This window comes from Anopheles coluzzii, chromosome X (genome assembly GCF_943734685.1).
Source record: "Anopheles coluzzii chromosome X, AcolN3, whole genome shotgun sequence".
NCBI lineage: Eukaryota > Metazoa > Arthropoda > Insecta > Diptera > Culicidae > Anopheles > Anopheles coluzzii.
In genome coordinates, this window is record NC_064669.1 from 24,250,699 (window position 1) to 24,270,336 (window position 19,638).

Here is a 19,638-nt window from a genome sequence, read left to right on the forward strand (position 1 = left end):
TCAGAAGTTGCCATGCCAAGAGCAGTATTGTTGTTGTTTTATACAGCGCTTTCACACTCGGTGTTAAGTGCAGTTTACACTGGTGTTAGATTTTCTTAATTTGACAGCTCTTATACTAATTTGCCACATCAAATGTCAAACTCAAAATAAATTCTCTTTACGTGAAATTTTAAAAACCATTTCAAATAGCACAAAATTTCAATTTTTTAGTTGAAATCAGATCAAATAATTAATTTAATGGCTAAAACCAACCCCTTCAAGCAGAATGATACGATAATTAGCGTAAGTCGAATTTCGATGTTTTCGGTCAAATTATAGCTAATATTAGAGATACGCGATTGCCTCCAGTCCGCATTAATAGCATATAATGGAGTGCCTGTATATGATACATACATATTGGTCCAAAAAACTCCGTGGTAAATCAAACACTCAGTGGTACCCAAACGGATGATGGTCATAGCAGATCTTAATTACCTACTGTTATTACGACAGATTAGAAGAATCAAAGCTTTGGGATAAAATCATAGTAATCATTGTAATCATTGTTTTTGTACTCCTCGGATTGCAAATTCTTATATTTTTAATTAAAACGAGACATCAATTTTATCTCGTGTGAAAACGGGTAAATCAGCTAGTAATCTATATAAGGCACGCCTGCTCTCACCAACAAGCAAGTTACGTGAGTGAAAAGGTCTCGAAGGCACACGTAGATGTTGCTTTTCTCGAATTAACAACGAAAAACTAATTCGTTAATTTTTATATTTTAGCAACAAATACACATTGGTTTTACCTTAAAACGATTTTCGAGCGACTATAGACCAAGCAGCAGGAAACGCGAGCGATAACTTGGCATGGTTGTAAGTCCTCTAAATTGGTCGCATGTATTGTCTATATTGTGTTAATCATCGAAGTGCAATTTAGGAACCAAAGTACTAAGCAGTACTTCACCCACGAGCGCATGAGACAAGTAAACAACGACATAATACTTAAGACATGACTACATTATCGGAATTGTCGAAAGAGAAAACCTCACATCTTGTATGCCTTGTTAACAGTGTTGTCAACGTGTAAACGGAAATTTAAACTAGAGTACAGTGTAACGCCTAGATCACAAACATCCTAATGACGATCTAACACACTGCCTAAAGGCCGGGGGAGATTGTCCGTAATCGCCAGTGTATTTTCGATTTTCAGTAGCGCATCTGGCGGCGGCTGACCGAAATATTTTGCCAAACAATTTGAAGCTGCTTCAGAAAATATGATATTTTTCCATATTTTTTACTTAATTCAGACGATAAATGTTTTGTATAAGTTAGATGCACATGTCCTGCACGCATTGCATCCATTTTTATGACAAAAAACGATGAAAAACTACTCAATTTATAGATCCGGCATGACCATTCCCTCGATGACCAAAAAAGGCTTCTACCAGCCGCCGCCATATGCGCTAATGAAAATCAAAATTACACTAGCGAGTACATACATTACATTACAGACATTACTTCGGCCTTACAGTCGTTGCCACCAAATTTTGGCTCTAAGGCATGAATTTTTGACAGTGAGCATGAATTTTTGCCTCTAAGGCATCAATTTTTGACAGTGCGCATCAATTTTTGACTCTAACGCACATATTTTTGTCTGTAAGTCATCAATTTTTGACTCTTGTAGGAATAATGACAATTTTACGAGGTATTTAAGCAGATTTTTAACAATTACTATTCCACAACTCATAAAAGATACAAAAACTGTGTAAATTGATTGTTTCTTGAGAAAAAATGATGAAATTTTAGAATTTCTAAAGCTTTTGTTTACAGCTGAAAATACGTGCCAATTTTTTTCACTCCATTGAAACTAACAAAATTGGCAAAACAATTGTTTTATTTTAAATTCTATCAATAAAATTATTCACTATTTAACTTAATTTCAATCATTTCAGAACACACAGTTTCAGAAATTACATAAAATTTTGTAAATAAAGCAATTGATTCACAGTCAAAAATTGATGCCTTCGAGGCAAAAATTGATGCGCTCTGTCAAAAATTGATGCCTTCGAGGCAAAAATCGTGAAACGCTGTCAATAATTGGTGCCTTCGAGACAAAAATAAGTGAGTTAGAGTCAAAATTTAGCGGCAACGACTGTAACATTAGCCGGCATCGCGAATAAATGAACACATTTTAACAGTCGTTTAAAGTTCATTTTGGTTTAACCGAGTTCATTTGTTGTTCATTCCTGTTAAAATAAACGACCGTCAAAACAGTTAACGACTGCTCGATATCGCATATAGGCAAACACGGGTAAAAAATTCGAGCAGTACAATTAAACGACTGTTAATTTGTATCGCATACGCTCTTGACAGTCGTTTGTTTAACGACAGCATAGGACCAGTCGTTAAAATTAACAAATGAACTCAATGCGTTCGCGATGCCAAATTCTAGCAATTTTTAACGACTCTGGTTAATTTTTAACGACTGTTAATTTTAAACCAATTCTTTTGCGATACCAGCTACAGTCTTTCCCCGAGTTACGCGAATAATGCGTTCCGGAGACATTCGCGTAACTCGGATTTCCGCGTAAGTCGAATATCACATGTTACAGCAAAAATATACTTTATTTATCATAGTTTTTGATTGAATTTAGTTCATTTATGTAATTTAATACTTATTCGATGCAATTGGTGTAGAAAATTTGGTTATTTATCGGTAAATATTTTTCATTTGACAATTGATGGAGAAAATTGTACTGATTTGACATCTGAACTGTCAAAAATAAAAATTCGCGTAACTCGAATTCGCGTAACTCGAGTGTCGCGTAACTCGGGGAAAGACTGTATTATAATGGAATAATGGTTAATGGGGCCCTTTCCGTTTTAAGTTCGTAAGCTGAAATTTCACCCTGTCAGCTGTTTGCATTGTATAGCAGTTTTCGAGCTATCTTATTGAGTATAATATACAGGTGGGCTTATCCCAAGGTGTATGAATTTAGAAGGCTGATTTTTATCCCTTCTGCTTCTGAATGAAGATTGTAAGAGTATTTTGAGTATTAGTCAAGCCTCCAGAAAGCTCGTTGGAGCAAAAGTTTTCACTCGTTCTGTCAAAAAGTGATTTTAAAAATTGGTTATGAAAAAGTGCTATGAGACCACCTGGACTACATACACTTTGATTCCAGATTCCACCACCTAATCTTTTTAATGCACCTTAGGATAAATGTAAACAACACCGTGTTTTCGAGCAGGTACTCGAATCTAATTCTAGCTTTTAGGCTAAAATTTTCTAGACTGAAAATCGCAAGCTAGTTTTTGTGTGGTTTTGTATGGAGTGTTTACATAATTTCAGCCTCCAACTGTCAAACTCCACACAAAAAACTAACTAGAATCGTGAAGGCCCCCAATAATGGAAAACTATTTTTCAGCAGCGTTCGATAAAATCGCATTGGATCAGTGTTGCCACGGCCCTGACCATTGCTTAGCTTCGAATCCGCGTACGTCGAGAACCGCGTAACTTGGGAACGGGTGTATCATTTTTCTTCCGATGTGTTTGAAATTATTAGAAGCGCATCAAGAGTGCGTCAAAATATGTATCTTGCTATTTTGAATGGGTCGTGCGGCGTTAACATATGCGTCTGACAAATTACATACATTTACTTTACATTACGTTACATTTTAGCAAAATTGCAATGCATTGCGGTGGAAGAATGCTTGTGGCAGTACTTTTTCGTATGCAATTTTATCAGACGGCCTAGTAAAATGTTATATGGGATTTGACAAAAAACGTTGGATAACGAATCGCATATCCGACGTTATTTGTCAAATCCTATATAAATTTGGTGCTATAAAATGACTTCGGATAGGTATTGCCACCACCTTAAATGCGGCCGCATTTGACGCTCATCACACACGGCTTATTTTAATAAAATTAGATTGGAGTTCATCCTTCACATGTGGGCTTTCCTTTCAAAATTCCTGTCAAATCCTGTCCAGCCACTTACAAAATCCTGTCGTAAGTGTAATAACACGTTTTGTGCCATGAAAACTGTTTATGATTATTTTAAGTTGTTTAATGATTTTTTAAATTATTTTTTTGTAGTTAAGAACCTCAGAAATGATTTCTACTACTTTGTTTTGATCGTTCTTCATACATCATATCAAAATATTCTACTTAACAGATAAAAACCAACTTCAGGAAAACCAAAATCTTCCAAGTCCAATTCTGATTTTCAGAACGGCGTTTATCTGTCAAGCGCCATCTGCCAGTTAAACTCTTTCAGGAAAGGCAGTTTTTAGCAGTGTGTGATAACCGCTATACGGACGTCACACGAAGCTTACACTTTTACGATTTCAGCCATACAACCCAATAATCAATAAATTGTTACGGGAAGATAACGCTCTCTCATACAAATCAACCGTAAACTTTTTGAGTTTACACCTCGTGTGACGTCCGTATCATGTGGCAATCGCTGAATGTTGCGTATCTTTTTTCGGTTTCAGACGAGTAAAAACGCTACTGTATTCTGAATTACTTAGTTTCGGAACATATCTTAAAATTTACCTTTGGTCCGGTTCAGTGCCACGCTTCCATGCGGCAACGATCATTGCCTTGATGCACACATCAACCGGTGTAAAATCAGCTATGTTATTTGGATCACAGTACATCGTACGACAGATGCCTATGCCACATCCGACCAGCAGACCTACGGGGCCATTAAAATTATCCATCCAGCCTGGGATAGGGTCTTTCATTGAGGATATTACAATTGATGGACGAAACAAAATTATCGGTAAGCGATCCTTATGCTCGTTGACAACATGTTCCGCTAAACTTTTGGTGAAAACGTACGTATTGGGCAAAAAACCCATATATTTGGGAGCGAATACATCAATTGTTTGTTCGTCAAATGTTTCAGCGATGCGTATTGCGTCACGCCAATTTGCATATGCTGGATACATCTGTTGACATTTGGGAATATTAAAGAATACTGTGATAATTGTTGAGTTCATATATTTTACAAATTACTTACTTCTTCTTCAATCACGTAGCGATCTGGATTCGAATAAGTGGAGGAGACATGCATAAGCACGCGAAGTGCAGGTAACTGTTTGGCAAAACGTATCAATTCACAAGTTCCTCGCGTGTTGAGCAAAATTGCAGTTTTGAGCGGATCGTCGAACCGTACACTAGCTGCCACATGAAAGATAACTGACACATTGTACATTCTATCGATATCATCCTGGGAAAGGCCAAGCGCTAATAGAGATACATCCCCTTGTATTGGAATCATCTTATCCAACAGTTCACTTTGCTCATTTCGGAGTTTGTCGAACAGCTGTTAAAAATATAAATGTTTAAATGTAAACACAATCACTAAACTTGCATTTTAAACATTACAAACCGGTAGATTCTTAATTTCATTGATGCGCTCCATAATAGTTTTCTGTTTTTTCTCACGTATCAGTAAGAAGATATTACTCAGTTTGGAACAAGATCGCAAAAGCTTCTCAATTAAAACTTTTCCCATGAAACCAGTGCCTCCAGTAATGAAAACATCCCGACCAGCGAAAAACTCTGATATTGATGGTTTAGATGGATCGTAGTTCTGCTCCATTGGGAGAAGTCCAATAGGATGATTGGAGAAGGTGTACATAGTTTTGTGTTGCTTTAGTTTCCGGCTTAAATTATTTATTATTTTGTTTTGTTTTGATCGAAGGTTTTTTTTGTTAATTACAATTGACAAAATTGACAAATTTTGGTACGTATTTATTTTTAGGATGTATCATCAAATCAATTGCCAATATTTTTGTTTTCCAAACCCAATTTTACACTAAGTTTTTTTTAACAATTTATGTTTAAAAAGACACTTTTAAATTAATTCCACGAAACTTTCACTGCGTGTTTCATGCCATGTGTTTTTTTTCTTTGCAGTGCACACAACGAACTAATGCGAATTGTAACCGCTTGCTAGAGTACGATCACACAGACTGAACGGTCGAGCCAAAACAATCCGAGTAAAGTAAAGGCCTTCAGTATCGAAATGCAGTGTGTAGAACTAAGACATACCAATAAAACGAACATAAAGAAGAAAAAACAAAAATCTACTTCCCAAACTCAAGGTTTCTTCTTAACAAACAACGAAAACCCGTTTGACCAAGGTTATTTTCAAAAGGCATAGATTAGCATTAGCTCACGCCCTGTTGACAGTCATTAATAATTAAAGTTACTGTTATACGTGGCCTTGTGAAACCCTACTATAGATGGTGAGTTGTATATTGCCATTCCATTGATGTATTAATATTCATCGCTTAAATATCAGTAGAATATGAAGAATTTATTTTCACATAAGATACTGTTCATCGAGAATCGTATGGGAATTTATTTTATATATCAGCTTTACAGGGTTTTCGAGGATTATATAGACATGTTCAGCGAGTTGTAGATTCGTTCAGGCATATAATAGACTCTTTCAGCGAGATATAGAATTGTTCGGCTTATTCTTTGCAATTCTATTTTTGCTAGAAAATGTAATCTACTTAAATGTCAGAAATTTCAAAATTTTATGCACGAATCGTATCAAATTAACGATTAGAAACTGCTGCTAAAGACAGGCGCAGTACACACTGACTTAAGCACCATGAAGAGCACACCGAAGTAAGTTTTTGACAAATAGCGATTTATTGAAAATAACTCATGGAATTTATACCTAAAACGACAACGGAATCATACTTAATTTAGTTCTAGCAAAAATAGAATCTGTGTAAAAATAAGAAAACCGCGTATTTTCGAAACCGCGTCACTCGGGAACTGTGGTATAAAATACCCATTAGACACCTATATTTTGTTTAAAAAAAATTGAACTTACGTTAATTATCAATTTATGTGAATACCTTGGGAACGCATAAACCGCGTTCGCTGGATCAGACTATATACATAAATTCCGCATAACCGGCTTCTTTGTGACATTAACAGCATTTCCAGGGACAAACCTTTATAATTCAACAGTTACAACAATCGCAGTGTTATGGTGTTATATGATACATTTATTTTTACTTGTTACAAAAATTATAAAAGACCATATTATTTACATATTCGTCACGGTATTCATCCAATTTGTGTTAGCTTACGCACACGATGGCCATTAAGAAATAGCAATAAGAGCTCTAATTATGATACTTAAGTGAATTGAAACTAAAAATCCGTCTAGCGATCGAGTAAACGTGAACGTGTAATACTGGTTTTTGATGAAACCAAATAATGTCCATTGAAATATAGATATACAGTATCGGACATTAAGATACGACCCTTTTTTTTCAATGCACCGTGCAGTTGTTTTGCCACGTTACTTGTGTTTGTGTGTGTGTATGTGTGAATGTGTGTGTGTGTGTGTGTGTGTGTGTGTGTGTGTGTGTGTGTGTGTGTGTGTGTGTGTGTGTGTGTGCATGTGTGTGTGTGTGTAGTAGTAGAAAGAGAGTGTGCTTTTTAATGTGTATTAGCAAGTGCGCGGGTTTGTGTCTGAAAAACATAGCTTGCCATGATGTCATATTGCGTTGAAATTATTCTTATTATGTGTGTTATCATGTGAAACATTGTGCGTTTACACTTGGATAAAAACTAAAGTTTGCATCGACAGCAGCGCTTGTTCCTTGGACGACAACGCAGGTGTGCTGTTTCATGAATGTGAATGCGACACCGGTGCGAAATGGACACGCGCACAATAGCAATGAACTCGGCATTCCCTCACAGGTGTTTCTCCAGTGCACGCCATTGAAAGGCCTTCGTGCATCTCTGCGTTGCACGTTGTGTGCGAATGGTAAACTTTGTGCGTGCATTGAGCTGGCGCGCAGTTATTCTTTTCAATGGGCGTTTTGTTTCATGAGCGCGGCAGTATTCTTTTCTCGATTTTGAAGGGAAGACGCTTACTCGCGTACTCGTTGATAGTTTTTATCCATGCGATGTTTTCCCTGCTCCAAAACGATGTAATTCATCGCGTATAGAAGTAGAACGCAGGCAGAGCACGGGATCAGCCGTGTCCAAGTTTTTAACCAGCGCGTTCTTGACGGTCCAAGCAAGCAATGTTAGTAACAATGGGTCGAGGTAAACGTTGTACCGATCATCAGCGCCATATGTAAAAGCGAATGGCTGCTGCTGGCATTAAGCGCAAAAGGATCGAGTTCGTAATGGAACGATCGCGCACTTTTGTGGCAAACGCGCTTCGGACAACCGAAACGTGCTTAGACAACTGAAACGCGCTTGGACAACCGAAACGCGCAAGTCAACCGGACGTCCTCAGAAGACCACGGCGAAAGAAGACCGTAACATTGTTAATATATCGAAAACACACTGATCGCGAGGGCGGTGGTCCTGCTTATCACACCAAAAACCTAACCCAAAACACAAAAAAACTACTAACAAATATATCCGAAACGACCTACTTGTAAAACAAACACACACATCAATACACATTCAAACATACATCCACACACACACACACACACATGCACACACACATACACACACACACACACATACACACACAAACACACATACACACACATACACACACACACAAACACAAGCACATACAAACCACACATAAACTTGGCCCAACGGGTGCACGGTGCGTTAAAAAACCAATGCCCTATCTTTCTGTCCGATACTGTACCAAATACAAGGATATTCTATTTCCCATGCACATAGGTCTCTGAGATATAGCGGAATTTGGGGCAAGTGTGCCATACGGGGCAAGAGTGCCACCAAGCATTTTTCCTTAAAAACTTTAGTTTAATGATCAATTGTGTATACAGTTGGTTCCTTTCCAATGACTAGGTATACTGAGCCGAATTTCATATAGACCAATCGATATTCCCCATTGTTTTGAACTGATTTATATTGAGTTTCAAAATTGAGCAGAATATTATAATTTTTGAATCCAATCAAATAAGCTCTCAAAAATCATGCGAACAATCAACCGAGAAAATATTTACACCACCGTATAGCTGAGAAAACGTGAAATTTTTTGTGGGGTTAGATGAAAAAAACTTTCTTTTTGTCACTTAAACATTCAATTTCAAAAAAGTTACAACTTTTGGGGCAAGTGTGCCATCTCTGTTTGGGGCAAGTGTGCCACCATCTTTCATAGGCGCGAGCTGTCAAAAATGTAAACATTGTTGTAGCGTGCTGCGGAATGGTGCGCTATTGTGAGCGGATTCCACGCCAGAAAAACAGAACAGTAACAAACCATATTGTGGTACAATTGGTGGTCTAAAAGGGTGCATTGGTGACTAAATACATGTAGGAATACGTACACTAGTGGTACAAACGTAATTATTTCCTATTATCTAAGAAATACGGTTATTTTAACCAGGTGGCCGTCTTGCCCCATATGAGTGGCACTCTTGCCCCATAGCCCAAAAAACAACGTCTTTTTGGACCCTTTTTAAAACGCTTCAAAAACTGTTTTATTTGCACTTTTTTCAAGCGAAACTCATTTATAAGTGAGGAAATAGATGTAAAATGGTTATGAGATTTAAATCGGCTTTTGAAAAACACGTTTTAGTGAGTTATAACTTGAAATGCTTAAGGTGGCACACTTGCCCCAAGTTCCGCTACTATTGATGGGGATCGAAAACAGCAACAAAAAAGCGTACAGCGTCTTATGCAGAAAAAAAATTCGAGAGTTTTCTGTATAAGACGAATTTCACGGTTTCCTGCCAAAATATCAGTTATGTTCGTGTAATTTTGCTTGGTCAATAAAGGTTTTAGCCAATAATTTTAATTATATTTACAAAGCGAACTTTTTCAAATTATTATTATACAAACCTTCTTGAATCAAATATAAAATTTTACCGGAAAATGTGGAATTTATTTTGCTTGTGTCAAATCAGCAAAATTTGCTAAAACGACCGTAAATCTTTGTAAAATATATGTTTTTAAAAATCTCTACTGAAATCCCTATTTCACCATGAACGCATAATGATTTTTTTTATTGTTATAGAACAAATTAAAGTTTATTACCATACATTTCTATGTAATTAGAGTGAATATATATTTTGAATTATAATAGAATAATGAAAAAAACAGGTATTGGTTCGCTCAATCACTAAACGGACCTTAAGTAGCGAAATATTCATCTAGCATTTCTGCTAGATTACGATTGATATGTGTTGTGGGTTCACGATTGAATAGCAATTTGCAATTGCTATTATATAGCGACAGAGCCGATGACTTGGAATTTAATGAAGAAAACATCCTGGTTATGGCTATCGCATACATCCTGGTCGTAATTTCCAATTGGTCATCACTTAATTTATATCATGGAAAATGCATGTTGAGTAAAAATTATAGAATCGCGCTTATCGCCCTTAAGTTGTGTTTCATCATAGCTGTGCTCCAGAGTGTTGCATAATGATCTACCGTATTATCAATACTTTGCCATGCGAGAACTGGTTTCAAACTAAATGGAAAGAGCATAAGATTAAAGATATAGAATGTAAATTATTTTTCATAAGCCACGATTACGTCATTTTAGTAGAGAAGAGTTAACAAAAATGATAAATACATAAAATTAACGAAAATGTGTTGAGGCACCTACAGTCTGACGGCCGCTCTACAGTAGGCTTGCAATTCCACAATACGGTTGCAAAACTACATTATATGATTGCAAACCTTCACATAATGCTTACACGATTCCACTACCGGTTTGAAACATTCTCTTAACCAATTGAATTATTCCATTATATGACTCGAAACATGAGTTTTTATGTTGTTTAACCGTCTTGTGTACGACCAAAAAACTTTACGTAATCGTACAACCGCCTACCCGGGTAAGCCATACATTTTGTATGGAACAATGATGTTTTTCCTGGTTAAAAGAGTATATCTTTTGAATTTCTGGTAAGATTTGAATGAAAACTGTCTTAATGGTTCATAATAATGTTTCATAACATATCGTAGTAAAATTAGAATTTTAAAAATCCTATCAAGATTTTTTTCAGTTAAAAATATGTTAGACAGTTAGAGTTAGACACCACCATAACTGGCCAGGCCGCATGTTTAAGTGGATGATTAGTCTTTTTCTAAGTTTTACTTACGTTTTTTTCAAAAGCTATATACATTTTTCAATTGTTTTGCTTGTTGTATAAAAATATATGTTGACGATCTATAAAATATGCTCATCATGTTTTATTAAAAACCGGCTCCGACCGGAAAAACCGGAATACAACGAAGCCGGCTTCGCATCTATGGCTCCGAAGCTGACTCGGCTCCAGTGGCTCCGGAGCCATTGATTCATCGCCGGCTCCGGGGCTGTTGGTACGGAGCCGGCTCCGGAGCTGTTGGTGTGTATCCGGCTCTGGAGCCGTGGGTGCAGAGCCGACTTCGGAGCCATTGGTGCGCTCCAAAACACCCATCCCTATTCGGCAGTAACATTATGACAAAAGTATGAATGTGTGTGTTAACTTTCAGCCGATTCTATTTTGTTTGCTTGTAGTGGTTGGTATAATTTTAAAAGAGGTGATTTCAGTGTTCATTTCAATATATCGTTACACAACAAGCAATAAAATTTAACTGCACACAACTGTAATACAACATTTGAAAGAAAATAAAAAGACATAAGCATCCTCTTAAAACATGCGGTAAGGCCAGTTGGGGTGTTGGAGGTACAGCATATTTTCGATTGAAAAAAATATTGACAGGATTTTTAAAATTCTAATTTTATTATGATATGTTATACAACATTACTATCCTATAAGACAGTTTTCATTCAATCTAACAATTAATTCAAAAGATATACGCTTTTAACCACGAAAAACATCATTGTTCCATACAAAATGTATGGCCTACCCGGGTAGGCTGAAGGGTATATAAACTTAAATAATTTAAAAAAATATTTAAACATTTTTGATATTTTTCACTTTTTGCGCATGGGTAGAAAACAGCTTTTCTGAGGCATTTTTAAAATTTGAGGTCGATACGATTTTTAAATCCAAAGTTATTTTGGAATATAGATGCGAAACTTACCCGGGTAGGCGGTTGTACACATGACGGTTAACTAATAACATTTTTTTTTTGGAATTAAAAAAAGTGATTCTACCCATCCGCTGTGCAAAGCGACGGAAGAAATCATGGCGTTCGGAGAATTTTATCATGCCATCTTTTTCTCTCCTACGGCAAATTTGTCAAGCAGCTCGTCGAGCTATCCGTCCCTGGCTCCGCCTTATACCCCTCGCCTGAGCGCGCTGTCGAAGGTTTGGATGTATTGGTGCCTCAGACGGCCAATCGCTGTCAGCCGTCGTCCGTGCTTTTTCTGATTTCTAAGCTGATTGTGAAACCGGCACACTGGAAAGTTCACTGGCAGTCCCTGGGGCCTGCCATCGAACTGAACGTGTTAAGCATTAAGCATAACTTTGTTACCCTAAGCTTTTGATTTCGTATGGTGTGGATTACACAGATATGCTGAGCCGTCTGCGCATAGGTGTGAGTGTGCGTGTGTGTGCAAAACTGTCACCAAATGTGTTTTCTTCCGGAATGTTATGATCCATCGGTCAAAGAAAGGAACGTGTTCTTGGTAGTGGAATAGAGGAATCGGGGGCCCTAGGCGGTTAGAGGCAAATGGTTCTCCCGCCACGGGGCCCCAACGACCATCTTTCCGGGGGCCCTTGTCGCGGGATCCGCCGCATCATTCCGCACATCTTAACAGCATGCCCGTCGTGGGTTCTAACCGCGTATGAACCTCCGCCGTAGCAAGGGCTGACTATCCGGCTACGTGGTACTCAAGTCCTGAAAAGGCCGGCATGATCGGGTTTGCTATTATGCCAATAATAATAATAAGAAGAAGAAAAACTTAGCATAGCTGTCCACACCCGGGGAAAAGTTTGTCATGACTTTGTTACTGCCGGGTGTCCCGCTGTGGCGCGACATATCAACGGAATGCAATCGACCAAAACATGAACCTACCGATCCGAACCCATTCCAAGGCAGTGCCGGTCAATCGGCATCATGATAACGACTCCAAGCCATCAAGCCGCTAGATTCTGGACGGACAGGTGCAGTACCATACGCGCACCGTAATAAACAAATCCAGAATTCTCTTTTGTATGGATTCTATTCAAGTTTTGTTTCCACTTAAGTCCGTTAGCTGAAAAACATGTGCTACATATCACACGCACGTTTGCTTCGATCGTGTGTCTTTTTAATACCCCCAACAGCAAAGCCGGTCGCAAAGATGTTGGTGCCAATCCAATGGTTGTGTTGTCTCTCAAGTAGCGAGGTCAAAAATGCATGGACTTTGTAGCCGCAGTGAATGAAAATGTACGCATCAGAATCAAATAGTTTTGGGGTTTCCACACGCACGCACACATGCATGAACGCGCGCACGCCAGCACGCACGCACGCACACACACACGCACGCACTCACGCACACACACACGCACGCACGCACACATGCGCGTACGCGAGCACGCGAGCACGCACCCACAAAAGCGCGCACGCCAGCACGCAACCACGAAAGCGCGCACGGGAGCACGCATTCTCCACCAACGCTCCCCCCCCCCCCCACCCGCACGAGCGAGTACGGCTACCTTGTCGGTAGAACGGCTGGTTCAGCTTTCTTGCAGCGCATCCGATCGCGACATGATAGTGAACGGTCACTTTCCCCGCGCTGTGTGCGTGCGTGTGTGTGTCGAGACCCGAAAACGCGAGACAGATTTCGGCACATTTATAAAAATATATTTTATTGCCACTATACATTGTGCTACATGATACTTAGAAGGTCGTTGAAGCATCAAACATGTTCAAATAAAAAATATATATTAGATTAATGTTAGACGTTCTCCTACGCTTGTTTCAAATAGGCTGCTTCCCCCTCGATTGGCATCGGCATCGAATGGTCTCATGAGCAGCGGCACGAAATAAAATAAACCATCAATACACCGATAACACTTTGAATCCCAACCCAGCTGCTCCCGCATCGTCTCAAGGCCACACACAACTTAATAAATGCTAACACCCACCAATAACAAAACACAACCGCAATGCACATATATGAATCAACGCATACACCGCAACATCCAACCAGCTGGCGGCGGAAGGCACGGGCAGAAGCGCAAGTAAGGCAAGGCAGGGGAAAGGAGGAGGGAGAAGAAGTGGACTTAAAAATGGGCGCCAATAATTTTAAATTTTTTGACCGTTTTTTTTGCTCCGCCGCCTAAAATAGTTCGTCCATGTCGCCAACAGAGGGTGCTAAACCTGCGCAGGCCTGCGCAGGAATCGCTGAAGTCCCCCGCGGGGAACGGGCCAAAATCTGCGCTAGCCAGCGCAGATTTTGCTCCATTTCCTGAGCAGGAATCTGCTCCAATTTGCGCAGCGTGGTGTTTCAGGCTACCGATCGAGCAGGGCTCCCGGTAGGGTTTACGGTGCGGCTAGTGCACCAGACCCATACTCCGTTACAAGTTTTAATTTGTTGTGTTTTGTATTATTTATTATTTAATTTGTTTTACTAAATGTGTAAATGTTCAAAACATAAAAGTATCGTTATAAGGTGTAAAAATATCCGAGTACCATGTTGAATCGAAAAAAATTATCACAAAAAGTGCATGGAACTTAATATCGGTTGTTGTGCCAAAGAAGACGGAATCGCTTAGGGCGTTGGCAACGCTGATCGGATGCGATTTTATCGGATAAGATTCGACGAAATCGCACGTCCGACGTTATCTGGCAAATCCCATATAGAAATTGGACAAGCTTTCCGAAAAAAGTACACGCCAAAAGAGTTGCCACGGCCCTTACAGTGAAAATTTGATGTAAATACAATAGATTACCGCTAACTGAGAGGTAAACAAGCTCCAGTTAACGAACAATAGCCGGCATCGCGAATAAATGAACACATTTTAACAGTCGTTTAAAGTTCATTTTGGTTTAACCGAGTTCATTTGTTGTTATTCCTGTTAAAATAAACGACCGTCAAAACAGTTAACGACTGCTCGATATCGCATATAGGCAAACACGGGGAAAAAAATCGAGCAGTATAATTAAACGACTGTTAATTTGCATCGCATACGCTCTTGACAGTCGTTTGTTTAACGACGGCATAGGACCAGTCGTTAAAATTAGCAAATGAACTCAATGCAATCACTATGCCAAATTCTAGCAATTTTTAACGACTCTGGTTAATTTTTAACGACTGTTAATTTTAAACCATTTCTTTCGCGATGCCAGCTAATGCCTGGCATGTGCTCAACTCTTGCAGGGATTGAGTCCCTGATACTCAAGACTCTGATCCCCTGAATGATTGCTCTGATAGATCTTAACTACCTACGGTTATTATGCCAGATAAGAAGCTTTGGGATAAAATCGTTGTAATAGTTGTAGCACTACCTGAATGGAATATTCTTCTATTTTTTTTTTTTCAATTATAATGAGTCATTGATGTTAACCCAAGTGAAACCGGGTAAATCAGCTACTATACAATAATAATTAAGCTGGAGAGACCAAACCCGTCAGCCACAGTGTGCGCCTGACGGGTCTGGTCTCTCCAGCTTTAAATCTGAATCTCATGCTCTTATCGCTTTTGCACTCATCGTTCTCTCACTATGCGCTACGTGCTCACTCAAAACACTGCGCGGGAGCGTGGCAGTTAATAGCTGGCATCGCGAAAGAAATGGTTTAAAATTAACAGTCATTAAAAATTAACCAGAGTCGTTAAAAATTGCTAGAATTTGGCATAGCGATCGCATTGAGTTCATTTGTTAATTTTAACGACTGATCCTATGCCGTCGTTAAACAAACGACTGTCAAGAGCGTATGCGATGCAAATTAACAGTCGTTTAATTATACTGCTCGATTTTTTTCCCCGTGTTTGCCTATATGCGATATCGAGCAGTCGTTAACTGTTTTGACAGTCGTTTATTTTAACAGGAATGAACAACAAATTAACTCAGTTGAACCAAAATAAACTTTAAACGACTGTTAAAATGTGTTCATTTATTCGCGATGCCGGCTAATGTGTCAAGTGGCTAAAACCACCCCTACTTGCAAAATTATACGAAAATTAGTGATATTTTGGCTGGAAATCACGAAATTCGACACACACGAAAGTTCGAGATACGCAGTATTTTGCGGCCGTTTTCGGTCCCCATTAACCGTGTATCTCGGGGACCGCTTGTATAGCAAACACACGAAAATCTAAGGCGCGGTAATAGGAACTAGCCGCAGTGTAAACTTGTTAGATTTTTGTGAAAGCAATTAGGTGTGCAAATAAACTATAAATGAAACTACATAAAAAATGGAAATTTTCAACCGCCTATTACTAACACGTTAAGCCCGGCGCTGATTTTCGTCAACGCTGAGGATAGAGTATAGTTGTTCGCAAGGAGTATTGTTTCCCCAGTAAAAGACTAGCGGCGATTTCTAAACCGCCATCGACATACAGGAAAGTTTCCTAGGGACCACGAAAGGGCTGAGAATGTGTTCCATTTTTGTTTCGAAATGTGTTTCAGAATGTTCCTGCTATCAATTAACATGAAACAAATTGGTTTCACGTAGCGTACAACAACAAAACCTGAGCAATAAACATGGAATATATGTCATGGAATACATTTTGGTAGACTTGTTGGAATTAAAAGCTTGAGACAAATATTCCTACACTTACGAAACAGTCAAATAGTAGTTTATTTCCTAGACGGTTACCTCTAGATGGCTTTTAGCGTGCACAGTCCATTCTTCTCGGGAACCAAACATTCGGCCGCATAGTTCACACGGCCACGACAACGAATGGTGTGACTGATCAAAACCGATACTTCCCAATTGTGATTCGTCGGATGCAGTGGGTTGCACATGCAGGCTAGAAGGAACTAGTTGTTGTTGTTGAGACAGCTGATTATTCGACTGGTTCTGTTGTTGATGTTGATTTTGAATTGCAATATTGTTTACGACGGTCGTCACTACTGTCTGATGGTTGGTCTGCATTGGTGATGTATTGTCTTCTCCTTTAAACTCATCCTTTTCCACTAAAATTAAAGCCAGAAATGGAATGTAGAGTTGAATAAATAAGAATAGTAAGATGTCGTCGATTTTATGTGAAGGTTGTCTGAGACAGGAAAAAATAGGAGCCTGACATGTTTAAACACTAAAAACGATCTTCGAATCAAATTGAAAGTAGTGATGAACGAGGATCTCCAACTTTTTCATGCCATAATTTCTTTTTTCCCTGCTAAAAGTAAATTATTCTGGATTCAAACCTATCGTGAATGAACGATTCTGACGCTTGCCGAGTGGAGCTATATTCGTTGGGGTTATGTGTTTGAACTTATTCATGTGTATCACCAGTTTGTCACGGCGCGCAAACGCTCGATCGCACACTTCGCAGACGTACGGCTTTTCGCCGGTATGTATGCGCATGTGGATGGTCAATTTATCCTTGCGTGCTAACCCTTTTCCACACACGGAGCACTCGAATACCGGTTTAGACGAGGCAGTAGGGTCCGCTGTCGTCCCGGATGCCTTGCTTTTCACTGAAGACGCTTTTGAACGTAAGGCGCTAGAAGTAGCGACTGTTGCAGCTGCAACAGCAGCAGCTGATGACTGGTGCACTTGCTGCAAGGCCTTTAGTCGCGTTGCCGGGTGCATAGAACCACCCTCGGCATACGGTTCCGTGAATGGTATCAGGTTCGGTCGCGGTATGTTGGGTGGAATCTCCGGTGACCTGGGCCGTACAATTAGCGTTCGACAAACAGGATAACGAGCAAATTGCAAGTCGTGGTAAACGAAAATGAAAGAGAGGACGAGGTTAGATGTAATCTAGCAGTATCGGACAACACGATGTACCAATTCCCTAAACTTTGAAGAACGCGTACTCCACCTTCAAATCCCATCCCGACGTCATCAGGCACGGTGAAGGTGCTGCTTCCACTGCTACCACTGCTACAACCGCCACCGTCACGGCCAATACTGTTTCCGCTAGTACTTCCTGTAGAAGTAATTCTTGCGGAACTAGTGGCAGTGGTGGTGCTGGTAACCGTTCCAGCAGGAGCAGCAGTGTTAATGACCGCATTGGAAGCACTTGCGTGCGTACCGGCGTTAATTTGCGGCACCTTTATCGTGTTTATGTAATGGCTGACAGTCGGATTCGGATGGGCAGAGGGCGAACTCCCCGGTTGATGCTGATGCTGCTGTGATTGATGCGATCCTTGCTGTAGAAGTTGATGAGGGTCGTGGCTGATTTTGGTTTTCTTTGCAGCTCGATTATAGCTAAGGCTATGTTGTTGCTGGAGATGCTGCTGTTGCAGTTGTTGTTGGTGATGCTGATGTTGAAGCTGCAATGCAGCTTGAGCCATCTGCTGTTGTACGGCCATATGAGCTTCGAGATAGGCATTTTTTTGTGCGGGAGTCATCTTGTCAGCGATGCATACTGTGAAAAAATAACGTTCCAAAATTGAGAGTGACGAGAAATTAAATAGGTATACCTAGTACAGTTATCGATCATTAAGTACGACTACGGTATAACATATGAATATTTAAGCGTGATAAAAATATAAATCCAAGATAAAGTAAGGAGGTGCTTCTGTTTGTAATATATCTGTAACATTTGATTTTTATAGAATCAAAATCGATGAAATAAAAAACGCTTCACGAATGTCCATTTTATATTCGAAAGCATAGTTCGAATTAGCTGGAATGGTAATTTCGTTGTGTTATATATCATGAATTGTTAAAAATATGAAGGATTATTGGAGTGTCCTGCGACATTCTTGGCTGTAATATGTTATGTTAAAATACTTGACACTCCTAAATTATAATCCATGCTTCAAACATTCGACGTTCTTAATCAATTTAACAGATACACAAAGATGGCATAGGAAGGATCGAAGTTGGTTGAAGCTCAAATTAATCAGGGATCAGCCTTTTTTCGAGTCACGAACATACAGCAAAAACTAAATTCCCTGCCACCATCCCAACTACAAAATCGACATGCTTTTTCGTTCTACCCAAGAGATTGGTAAGCTTGAGAGAGTGAGAAAGTATGTTGATTTTGTCGCTTGGGATCGCTCATTGCATTAATCTGCCTTAATCCATCATAAAAATATTATATTAGATAACTCAACATGTATTTACTCGTATAATGTTTCCATCAGGGACATAATAAGCAAATATTCAGAAAAGCGAAACGTAACAAAATATTTTCTTACAATTTCAATCATAGAAGCTTCGAATTACCAACTAAAAGTCACTGCACTTAACCACGGTCATGAATCTATGTCTTACGTGGGTAGGATCAAGGTATGTAAATTTGACGAGATACAATTGTTCAGAGCACATTGACATTTGTCGAAATCATAGCAAGGTGTGTTTATTTAGATGGTGAATTGTTAAGGCCTCACTACACGACGCAAAAACATGAGGGGGAAACTAAAAGTGAGTACAGGCGGTCCCCGAGATACACGGTAAATGGGGACCAAAAACGGCTGCAAAATACCGCGTATCTCGAATTTCCGCGTAAGTCGAATCTCGTGATTTTTAGCCAAAATATCAACAACTTTCGTGTAATTTTGAAAGTAGGGGGCGGTTTTAGTCACTTTATAAATTATTTGATATGATTCTGACGGAATATAACAGTTTTAAACGTTTTGAAATAGTTTTTAACTTTCGATCAAAACG

At 39.2% G+C, this 19,638-nt stretch overlaps 2 protein-coding genes across 3 annotated transcripts in view; both read right to left on the reverse strand.

The window, feature by feature from the left end:
• Positions 1-6,223, reverse strand: part of LOC120961011 (putative fatty acyl-CoA reductase CG5065) — a 129,821-nt gene extending 123,598 nt beyond the window's left edge. Inside the window, exons 1-3 of the mRNA XM_049606738.1 lie at positions 5,387-6,223; positions 5,015-5,320; positions 4,546-4,943 (exon numbers count right to left, since the gene is read on the reverse strand). Of these exons, the coding sequence (XP_049462695.1) occupies positions 4,546-4,943; positions 5,015-5,320; positions 5,387-5,638 (956 nt within the window). The 5' untranslated portion in view covers positions 5,639-6,223. The remainder of the gene's footprint in view (positions 1-4,545; positions 4,944-5,014; positions 5,321-5,386) is intronic.
• A 3,719-nt stretch (positions 6,224-9,942) lies between these two features.
• Positions 9,943-19,283, reverse strand: LOC120961030 (early growth response protein 1). 2 transcript variants are annotated; one of them, XM_049606850.1, is made up of 5 exons: positions 19,170-19,283; positions 17,809-18,391; positions 17,223-17,686; positions 16,672-16,991; positions 9,943-10,441 (listed from the first exon to the last, which is right to left on the reverse strand). In XM_049606850.1, the coding sequence occupies exons 2-5, from the start codon at positions 18,372-18,374 to the stop codon at positions 10,409-10,411; spliced, it is 1,383 nt and encodes a 460-aa protein (XP_049462807.1). In that variant the 5' UTR covers positions 18,375-18,391; positions 19,170-19,283; the 3' UTR covers positions 9,943-10,408. The 2 variants fall into 2 exon arrangements, with proteins under 2 accessions (XP_049462807.1, XP_049462808.1); XM_049606851.1 differs by having other exon boundaries at positions 19,096-19,255.
• Positions 19,284-19,638: the final 355 nt, after the last annotated feature.

Coding starts and splice junctions, on each gene's coding strand:
- LOC120961030 (XM_049606850.1), bottom strand. CDS start 18,374: ATGACTCCCGCACAAAAAAATGCCTATCTCGAAGCTCATATGGCCGTA. Junction 16,992..17,222: donor GAATCGTTCATTCACGATAG/GTTTGAATCCAG, acceptor CTTTAATTTTAG/TGGAAAAGGATGAGTTTAAA. Junction 10,442..16,671: donor ACGCTAAAAGCCATCTAGAG/GTAACCGTCTAG, acceptor CTTTCCATTTAG/TTTGAAACCAGTTCTCGCAT.